At 38.9% G+C, this 10,971-nt stretch overlaps 1 protein-coding gene across 4 annotated transcripts; it reads right to left on the reverse strand.

Annotated features, from left to right (window-relative positions):
* Positions 1 to 1,604: 1,604 nt before the first annotated feature.
* On the reverse strand, positions 1,605 to 10,877 carry LOC111271500 (zinc finger C4H2 domain-containing protein). 4 transcript variants are annotated; one of them, XM_022852337.1, is made up of 7 exons: positions 10,503 to 10,877; positions 7,341 to 7,504; positions 6,986 to 7,073; positions 6,169 to 6,280; positions 5,225 to 5,343; positions 4,558 to 4,802; positions 1,605 to 4,050 (listed from the first exon to the last, which is right to left on the reverse strand). In XM_022852337.1, exons 1-7 carry the CDS (start codon positions 10,590 to 10,592, stop codon positions 3,969 to 3,971), a joined length of 900 nt encoding a protein of 299 aa, XP_022708072.1. In that variant the 5' UTR covers positions 10,593 to 10,877; the 3' UTR covers positions 1,605 to 3,968. The 4 variants fall into 4 exon arrangements, with proteins under 4 accessions (XP_022708072.1, XP_022708088.1, XP_022708081.1 ...); XM_022852353.1 differs by having other exon boundaries at positions 10,499 to 10,877; XM_022852346.2 differs by lacking the exon at positions 10,503 to 10,877 and adding an exon at positions 9,963 to 10,428.
* Positions 10,878 to 10,971: the final 94 nt, after the last annotated feature.

Below are 10,971 nucleotides of genomic sequence, written 5' to 3' on the forward strand. Positions count from 1 at the left end.
TTATCAAGGACAAACCCAAATTCACTAAGACGGACACAACGACCATGATTCATTCAAAAGATTTGCGTACGACTCTTTCTTGAACATGAATCACAAGCATTCCAATGCAGAGGAATTTTGTTATGCAGATAAATCAAACACCCATCATACTTTATGCTCGACGCCACAGCCTAACTTCGTTTTTGCTGCTACCACCCGGAGATCTTAGGCGTTCGCTAATCACGTATTCCTCTTCGGAAATCTCCAAACGCGCATCAGCATTCGCCATAACTAACAGGCCTGTATATCTGCACATCGCGAGGAAAACTCGAGTCCTGCGCTGAGAAATACAAGCAAACCCAACTTTTTTTTTAACTCTCTGTAGCGGTAGAAGGAAACACACAGGGGGCACGGAAGGAAAGCGAACTTCCACGGAAACATAAACACACGTTGCGTTTAGGCATGCGTCTGCTGGCAACCAGAAGAACCTTCGGCAACTCTTTACACAGTCTGTGTGTCGTCAGTGGTTATCTAATCAATTTCAACGGCGAAAAACGAATCGGATATTGGCCGGCCATCATATAGGTTATGCAAAGAAATGCGATACATGAACACGTTTCTGACGGGACGTCGAATAAGCTTTGAATACGCTGACTGGCATATTTTCGAAACATGGCAAAGACGTTCATGGTTGTTTAGTTACAAGGCACATCTTCGACTTTGGAGCTTGACGGATCAGCACTGCAAAAAGTGACGTTAAACGTTTAACAACAAGCGAGACCTGTTTTCTAACGTGGAATGAATCAGATAGGCTTTTTATGACTAGCAATTCTTCAAATGAGTAATACTGACCGCAACCAAGAAGATTGTTGACATGCTAAGCACACGTTTGCATAAACTACTATACAGTCTCGGCGGGAACACTCCGCGACCAACTTAGCTTATTAATAAAGAAGTTTCCGGTAAAACATTGAGCAAGAAAAAAGTATTGTGCAGACGTAGTTTCGAAAGCAATCCGGAAAATGCTCACCATAGAAGATTCGTCCGTCCTAAGAGCATTTGGAAGAGAATCCTTTTCCCAGCAATTACCAAACGAATAATCATCAAAAAAGTTATTAGAAGAATTTGTCGAATTGTATGTAGTGCCGAACAAGATTGATGAGACCCAATGGCTTCCGCCATATAAAAATCAATCTATAATTAATTTCCTATTTATTTAGAAGACACCGCGACGAATTAGTACTAAGGCCATGCTCAAAAAGCAGCGTAAACAGATCGAGTATAGTCGATTTCCCAATCGATAGAGTACCGACATGAATGAGATCAAATAAGTCTACCAGTTAACATCGCAGATTTCTATCTACTGATTTTTGCTAATTCCATACGTTTGACATTAGTCAAAGACTATCATTAACTAACCATATAATGATTAAAATATTATGAATAATTAAACGTGAACCACGGCTTTCCTCCCGAAGAATTAAAAAAATGCACTCAGTGTTTACTCGATTTGAGTGATCAGTAACGGTAACTCAAATTTCAGATCTAGATAAATAGTTATTATACATTAGTTTGAAGGGACGTAATTGAAAAACAAGTTCCGAGTATCGAAAAAGACTACAATGTTTAGTTACTATATATTGTTTATTGTATGTTTCGGCACGTTTATGTATATGACATTTTACAAAAAGGTACGGCATGTTTACAAATGAAGTAGACAGCAACTCCATTGTGACGAGCGTGCTCTCGTTGAGTTCTGGCGTAGGAACTTTGGAGATCAGCAGTGTTCTTCTTTATTTTATCTATCATTAGAAAGTTCGTTCCTGTTATAGGTACGTATCTGTCTATATGTCATTTGTCAGCCGTTCACGCGTCACTTTTAATCCTAAATTTCCGACAGAAATCTCTTCCGTCACATACTGAACTCCCTTCGTTTATCTCTCCTTAATCTTCGAATTGAAGCATGCGTAGCTTTCTCGTGTACTGTATTATGATGAATTGATACTTTACAGTTTAAAATGCTTTCTTTTAGAAAAATAATAGGTATTGTAATCCATACAACAGAGCTACGAAGTGTGCTGTATAAGTACAGGATTTTATTCACTATCGGGTGAGCAAGAATCGCTTATAACTCGTAAGCTCAAATGAAAAAAAAATAACCGGGAATTAACTAAGGAATTAAACGCAACTCAAAAGTAGACCCATCATACTATCGAATTCAAAAGTTGTAGTAAAAAAAATCTGTATATGTATTATATATACAGGATTTGGCCATTTGCCAAATCAATTTTACTATACAAGGAGGTTTAAACTCGTAGTCAGCTTTTCATAGATTTATTTTTGTCTAAAATTGGTATACAAGCGCATCGTGAACCTAATATAAAACAGTAATCGTTCTTTCTGAACAGCTTCTTTCAGATCCACACAACTTGTACGATTTTATTTGATGTATGCATGTTAGGGTCTAACATTTTTTTCTAACACATCTATTTGTAGATAATATACATCGATGTATAATACAAGGCAATACAAACGGGCGTTATGTCTGGTTTACACGGCATCTGGACCTTGCCTAACTCAAATAATGGACCCCATTTCAACAAAAGCCCAGGTAAACTAGGAACTGAGCGTGTTTGGTATCGTACCCTATAACTGAACATTATCTATTCGTCTGCTGATGAAAATTTGACGAAACGCGTGAACTTGACATCACACTAATTCACGTCTACAAGTCAGACTGGTTGCCTAACTTATCATCAGTGGGTGATGGTGGATTAAATGCTGATAGCGGTAATCATCCGTTATCATTGCCATTTCAATATCGCCCTTTAGCAACCATTACTAAACTTTATTTCTCTCTCTCTGCAATACGTGGTTAATAAACCTGAAGGTTTCGATTATATAGCGTTATAGAATAATAATAATAATACAATCTTGTGAAGTACACATAAGCGGAGGATCCATCAGGCTTACAACTAGGTTCTCCGCTTCTTTGGTTGCTATACACCTGCAGAAGATAAATGTACCTAAATGCCCGCGGAAATTCACCTGTTTATCCGGCTGTCATCCTTTAAGGATGTCGTTACCTCGGAGTGAGCATCCAGATTTGGCAGATTCAACAGATTGCGTAGGAAGAAGCGGCTTCAAAAACGCTCGAAACATACGTATCCGATTAATTAAAGTTTGCATATTTAAGTGATGCGGATCCTATAATTCTTATGGTAAATCGGATGCATACTCCAATGGTTTCATATTGCAGCTGCATTCTCCATTTCGCCTATCGTCACTCTGCATAAACCATTTTTGCCCTTCATCCCTTTTCCCAGCTCTCTAACCCCATGACATCTTCAGTTCCCCCATGGTTAAGACGGAAGCAGAATTTACGACTTTTATCAACCATATACAGAAGTTGTGTTTTCAGCCGGTGCAGCGCAGTGATCATTAGTGTGTTACGACATCAACAGTGGTTTGATTACCGTACAATTAATGTACAAGTCTTCTATTCAACTCTTTTGTTTGTTTAATCACAAATTAAATATATGAGATATGGCTTCGACTCAAAATCAATATCAAAACATTGGAAAAATGTACGATCCGGTTTAGACAATCGCTTATGTCTACTTATGCCACTACGACACGCCTTTATATCACCTTACTTACACTCTAAAAATGACCTTATGGTTGGTAATGGCCCTAAGGATGGTAAGGAGTACGTAACTTTAGTCATAGCAGATGTTAGTTCGATGCTAATAGTGTTATAGAGATTAGAAACAAAAGCAATGGCGTCACATTTAATGAACTTCTACGGACCAAAATGGTAACATAGAGCCATAATAATTGATTTTTGGGGTCAAATAGATGCGATCCAAACATTCGAGCAAGAATAGGTTGCGAGTCGAATAGAGCAGCATGCTGTTGGGTAACGTTTGTTATATAGGCACCATTATAACCTGCACTGGTGACTTGAAAAGTATTTTATCGGCATTATTTTAATCTTCCATCTTTCTTTTAGGTTTCTTTGGGTTGCGCGAACGTGACTTCGCCTTGCAAAGTGGGCAGATTGGAGCATTCCTAAAAGTAAAAAAAAACGCAACTTTAAATTTTTAACCAGTGTTTATATAAATAAGTCTTATAAAGATACTAGGGAGCATTTTAATTGTTGTATTACAACGCAGTTGAACCTTTCCAGCACCACCTAGCTTCTGGCGTAAATCGCACGGTTCAAAAATTTATAAGGCACTCAATTTAGTCACAAAAAGATGATTGCTAAGTAGAACATAGCTTATTCCAAACATAGTTGCGAATTTCGTTTGTATATATGCACTATTATATTGTTCATTTTATATAGTTTTGTTTTGCCTGGCTCAAATCGGCGACTTTGGGGATTTTGGACTAAAGGTTTAGCAAATACTATAAGATAACTAAAATAAATTTTTCAATCATTAGATTTAATCTATAGTTGTTTAAGATGTTCATGCAATGACGTTACGGTCCACTGAAAGCAACCTCTTTACAGACGGGAGCTTTTTTAACAACCTTTAACAACTTCGCACTTGTTTCCCGTTTGCTCAAACTTACCTGTGAATCTGTTGATGACACGAAAGACAGCTTTTCATTGGGGGAGGCTGTTGACGGAACGCTGCCGAGCTCTGCGGCCGATCAGCAGCCATTAGACCTCCGGCAGACATCGCGCCTGCACCACCGCCCATCCCAGGAATAGCTGCTCCGACTCCGCCTCGCTGTCGCATTTGCTGTACAGCCGAGGCCAATTGTTGTTGATGTTGCTGCAAAAGAGGATTGTCCGATGGAACTACGGGTAGAACCTATTCGATAACAACGAGGGAGGAAAAAAGCAACTGATTGTATTATTCTTATAATTATTATTAATGTACTGCGAGAGACAATTATGAAGCAGTCGGACCTACATATGTCCTAAATAGAAAATCAATTCGACATAAAAAATAAAACATTTTCGTTTACATACTAAGAGTGACTCATATGAAGACTGTGTTTTTATTCGACATTCTCTCTTGTGATCTAACAGCTTATAGATAAAACATTAATGTCATTATTGAAGGGTTTTTAAATCTATTAATTTGAGTGCTAGGGTGAAATCATGCCAATACATCATACTTAGGCAAAAACAAAGGGTAAAACTAATGACACACCAGTGTTTGACTGGTACATATATGAATTTATATGGCCCTCTGTAACAATAACATTTGTAAGATAAACAGATGCAGACCTGTGGTGCAGCCCCCATATCATGGTGCGAAATTGGCTGGGTGTCGAAGCGTTGTCTCTCAAAAAACTCTGGCTTGATTAGAGGCTCCTCCTGGTGAAGTTCCGGAAGCTTTGCCAAACCTAAACGAATACGATCACATACACGAGAGAATATACAACCACAATTTCAACGATAAGCAATTAACAGCATCTAGTACGACTATATATATATATATATATATATATATATATATATATATATATATATAAATAAAACAAAAAAAATATATATATATTTTTTTTTTTTGTTTTATTTTTATATATTCAGAATTACACCGTACGCCGTTGTGACTCTTAGTTTCCAATCAATCATATATGAAATATTAAGCAATTAGGGCGAGTATTGTCACCAATTGATTTTCTCTCTAGTTTGGATACAAAATATAATACGTTATTAAGGTTATCATATTTAACATCATTAGACTATAACATTGTAACATCGTAGTCTAAGGATTGAAAGCGTTCCCTAGAAAAAAGAAGTACTCGGTGCAACTTTCAACGGAAGCTTGTAGATTTTTTCGAGTCAATGTCTTTAAAATATGGTCAGCTGTTTCTTTCTATGTATCTCCCACGTTGCCTATTTTCGTCAGTTTTAACATAAGTGGAACATTGGAGAAATATTACATGGCGTAATGGTATATCTTTAGAAGCTCAACAGAGAAAAGATCTTGAGCTCAATAGTTAAGCGGTTTTATCCATTTTTGTGGATCACCACCCTTAGAGTACGATCAATTCTTTTCTTGTATGCTATGCTATGCTATGATAGATCATAATAAATTATCGTATAATAGCGACTCACTCAGACTATGAAACAGCTTAGATAAAAACGAAGCCGCCGAAGTTCTCTGTTGATGCTGGCTTTTCTTTAACAAATTGGACTGTGTCATCTAGCAAATGTGTGCTTACCGATTTCTGCACGAAGTCTATCGACAAGGTCTTTAAGGGGACGAATCTCATGGTGAAGCTGCTTTGCCACTTCAAGATGTTGGTTGCGCTCTTCTTGCGCTTGCTTAATTACCTATAAAAATGGTATAGAAACGTTAAGATGAATGCAGAAAAGCTAAACATCACACATATACTGAATTAGAAATTGGATCAGCAAAAACGATGCTATTGCATCACCATTGTATGAAGGTACTGATAAATTTTAAATTTTAAGTGCCCAAATTTTTTGATTGATGAGGAAGAAACTGGGTTCTTCCACTTTCAGTTTGAAGCGGTCAGACACTGCGTTTCGCAAAAATAATTTGTTTTCCTCTTTTGACATGACAAATAAAGCGTACCCGTCACAAAATCTAGAAGTGGTTACAGATATCGTTATATTTATAGAATAAATTATACGCTGTTTTACATCTTAGGGTAGCACACTTATCAGTTTCCGTCATTTACACAATGGTTAAAAACCTAAGACAGTCGAAAATTGTATAGGAAAAAAAGTATAGGCTTCTTGCTTGATGATAAATCTTCAATAGATAGCGTGATATATAACAGAGAAATTGCATGGTAAGGCGAGCGTTTTTGTCGAATCCATTTTCAGTAGAGAGTCCAATAAAAAAATGCATGTACATAAAATGTTCTAGTTCGAGCTTGTTGTACACACGTGTTAATGTAATAATTTCTCGCTACAACGCTTCAATCTCATAACATATTACCAAACGCGATGCATTCTACATACGACCGGTTGAGTCCCAACAAGATATTTCAGAAAGATTTATAATAATACCTGTTCCATGCTATTAATATCCTGGTGGATTAGGCGAAGCTCCTCAACGTGTGCCATCTTTTCTTGAATTAGCTGTTCAAGTTCGGATCTGTAAAAATATAAATAAACCGCATCGAGTTTAGCAAATCATTACAATAAAACGTCTTTGTTATATAAACAAAGAATTGGATTAATGATGAAAAATACATTATAGTTTAGCAAGCGCTAAATATTATCTAGTTCAATCAATCACATTAGCCACAATAAATACCTATGTTCTTTCGTCTTTTAAAATATAAGCTGTTTCTTCCGAATAAGCAAAAAACCAAACTGACATTTATGAGTATCAAACAAATAAGCTTTATTTATTTCTAACCTGTATTCTTCAAGACATCGTTCTTCACTTTCCGTCCGTTCAATTGACTGTTTGAGTCGAGTCTTCATCTTTTCCATTTGCACAGTACGGCAACGGATCTCTTTGAGACATTCCAGTTTGCCCATAATCCGCGTTGGATCTACCGGTTCTGGGGTGGACGACATCTGCGGCCATGAAAATGAAGGAAGGAAATGAATGCTGCTTACGTGACTTCTAAAATCTATCATCTCTACGTGGAGTACCTGTGCACGAGAGCTAGAAAAGAGTTGTACCCTAACATAATAGATTCAGTTGCATTTTTTTGTGAGGAAGCGCCTCAACGACTTTTGGGATTTTTCCTCTCTAGGCTTTACTTAATTAAAAGAAAACACCATAATGGAAATTCAGTGTCTGGTAAAAATCGAATTTGAGCTAAAGTGTAGATGAAGAATTATTTAGTTCTAACTTCGAATGTTAACGGAGGGGAAAAGAGCTTTCTAGGCAGTTCTTTCCGCAGGGGTTGAGAATTTGTAACACAACTCATTGTGAACGTTTAATTCCTTAATGTTTACCCAACAAATATATAGTTAGGTTTTGAACGAAAGGTTTCTTTAATTTTCTGCAATAGAATTGATGCTTGAAATTGTCACTATTTTGACGTAACTCATTTAGCTAATTTTTAACCGCTCTAATATTTGCATGAGATAATTGAACTTCAGATTGCTTCCAACAACAAAATGACCAAAAGAAATCAACGGTCTTAGCGGTACCTTAATTCTAATGGAAGCTCAAGCAATAGGTGCACGCGTGTGGGGCACCTGTACACGAGTCACAGCGTGCCAGCGGCACAATAGCACATAGGGAGAATTAAAGAAAGCTAGCGAAACCGCTGTTCGAGAGTCGCAATCAAATTGCTTGAGGGCAGTGTAATCGGATGATACGAATGGGCAATTTCATAAGTTCGCTGAGGCAGGCTAAATGGGTGAGGATTAAAGGCGATCACAAAGGAATCACAAACTGATTGTAACAAGGTTGCGTATTATTGTTAGTGACAGTGTAAGGGTCGTCAAGCAGGGTTTGGTGCTGGCAGCCAGCCAGCGATCTCCAGTGACGCCTAATGTCAACACTGGGCGTAATGTAATGTCCGTTACGTACATGTGATATGGATCATGTGCAAGAAATGTACGTATGCGTTTATAAGCATTAGTGTTTGTAGGTTAAGGTAGCGTAGTGCTGACCGCTATTACATAGGTCGACCAGTGACAACCGTTACCATGTTCCTGCTATTGAACTGCTAGCAGAATAATATATGTCAGTATCAGTACAAATTGACGGAAGTTCATAGAACACCCAGAAAAGCAGTTGCTGAATCTCTCTAAACCTGGTAGAAACAGAGTACCTTCTATAGACATTACGACCAGCACACTCAGTGATTAGCTGATAGGTTTGAAAGACCAACCAGTTCGGACATTGATTAGAACTACAGCTCTATTTAGTGGTGGTCTCGAAACCACCGTCAAACAACTGAATGTCGATTTAATAAACAATCAGGACAAGAGAGACCGCAGTCTACGCTGTCCATATCTCTGATCTCGTCCACCACTGCGTCCAATGCTTCCACAGTCGGCGGGCAACATCGCCAGCCGCCCATAAAACTTCGTCCAAATGAAACTGTCGGAGAGGGCCAAACACCTATTGGGGACGAGCCGACTCACCACAGGAGAAACCAACTATGATTGCATTATAGTACCAAGAGCAATAAACTGCCATTCTGTAAGCGAGAAAGCAACTGTTTTTTTGTGACTACCGAAGAGATCTCAGATAGTAGAGTGGAAGAGCTTGATATACTATGTTTGGATGGTGCAAGCCTATACTTGTCTGAATGATAAAACACAGTATGATGACAGAAGTATGAATAGATTAAGCATGCCCCTGAAGATAGAGCGGCGGGAAAGTTGCTTATTTATGTTTCTAAGCTAAAAGATGGAATCCGCAAGTTATTGCTAATACATCAAGAGAAGAAATAGCACAGAAAGATTATCAGCTTTCGCGAGAAATACAGTCATTTACAGAGATTTAGTTCGTTTGTCTCAGCTGTCTTATACATGTACACCTTTTAATTTTGGTAGATACATTTTCCTAATAAGTATATAGCTATAATATTGCTAACTAGCTTCGACCATGACTAAATCGTCCGCTTCCCAATTCGGAAAGTGATATAAAGGATTTGAACTAAGCTAGGAAAAGGTACAAAAAAAGTTTTAGCTTCCTGAATAGAAAACATAATATGTGGTCCCCCCACTGCATCATTGTTTTGTGCCCGTCAGCGAGACGGATTTCTGTGGAGCAGCATATCCGAGAATCTCAATTTCACTCTCACCTACAATAGAAACATCATATAATACTATATAATGAACCAGTGCATGGAACAGACTTAGTAGTGATGGGTTTTTTTCAATACGCACACAGACAGATAAGAGAAACGCACACATAAACAACATCGAAACCGCCCTAAAAAGTGCGCTCCATAAGCACAGAAATTCACGCACCCATGAAATGAATCACGCGTATTGGATGTACTACATAATATCACATCAAAGGATCGCTTGCTCATCTTCGTGTGACTTTCGCATGCACACTTACAGCTGGGTACATCAATGTCGACTCGTATCAAGTGTTTTTCGTTTCCACTCGCAATCATAATGTCAAAAAAGGAAAGGCAAATAGTCACAACGCATCTATCTGCGCCATTCTACAGCAGCCCAAACGGCATCAGGAACACGTAGGTGTGTCGCCTGCAAAGCGAATCGCCGTTGGCCACAACGCAAACCGGATTGTAACACCGGCGGTGCAGCAACGCGCTAGGAAAATCTGGGAGTATTCGGTGAACTTCATTGAATCCCTTCGTCCCCGCACCCACTGAATCACAATATGCGGATCGACAGTATAGCTTTTCCGTCTTTCTTTCTGTACATAGTTCAAATCAGTGTTTGGTTCGGTTCCGACCAGTCTCACAATAACGGTGGGTAACAGCGGTCTACCAATGACTACCCGCTAGTTTTGTTTTACTTCTGTCTCCAGCGCCGCGGACAACATTGCTTTGTATACATTTTAATCGACAAACGCAGCCAGCAATCATCTGTGTATTTAGTTGATTCTCCGCGTAGAACATTAGTTACCTACGTTTGCGTGCTTCGTTGGCACACGACGAAACGCAACTGGACGACGGTCGATGCGAAACCCTCGTTGAATAGCGCGAAGACACATACACATACACACACGCACACGAATTTGCGGCTTTTCAAAGACTAGCGTATGCTCCTAGTAGCAGCTTGGGAGGAACAGCAACAGCACCGTAACGAACAGCACTCTTCGTTACGGTGAGTTAGTGATGGGTAAAACCCTCGGCTGTTGCTAGCCTCAACGACGGCTTTCGGTCTGATTGGATGCCGCACTCCTTACTTTTACCGTTGAACGGGAAGAAATTGCTTTGTTTCGCTAGGAGAGTTTGTGCTTCTATCTGGACTGTTCCTGCCTAACTTATGGTGAGACGGAGAGGGCCAGGCAACCTAGCCTCGCATAGAAGCTTCTTCTTTAGCAGGCAACTATATTGTGGCGCGCCCGTTTGAACTGACGGCAAGAGAAAGGGAGA

The sequence above is a fragment of the Varroa jacobsoni genome, unplaced genomic scaffold (genome assembly GCF_002532875.2).
Source record: "Varroa jacobsoni isolate VJ856 unplaced genomic scaffold, vjacob_1.0 scaffold_174, whole genome shotgun sequence".
Taxonomy (NCBI): Eukaryota; Metazoa; Arthropoda; class Arachnida; order Mesostigmata; family Varroidae; genus Varroa; species Varroa jacobsoni.

What these genes read in the sequence shown, in the direction of transcription:
- LOC111271500 (XM_022852337.1), bottom strand. Translation starts at nt 10,592, where the DNA reads ATGTGTATGTGTCTTCGCGCTATTCAACGAGGGTTTCGCATCGACCGT. An exon ending in TGCCAACGAAGCACGCAAAC is followed by an intron (nt 7,505 to 10,502) that starts GTAGGTAACTAA and finishes TCATGGCCGCAG; the next exon opens with ATGTCGTCCACCCCAGAACC. An exon ending in TAGACTTCGTGCAGAAATCG is followed by an intron (nt 5,344 to 6,168) that starts GTAAGCACACAT and finishes GTATTCGTTTAG; the next exon opens with GTTTGGCAAAGCTTCCGGAA.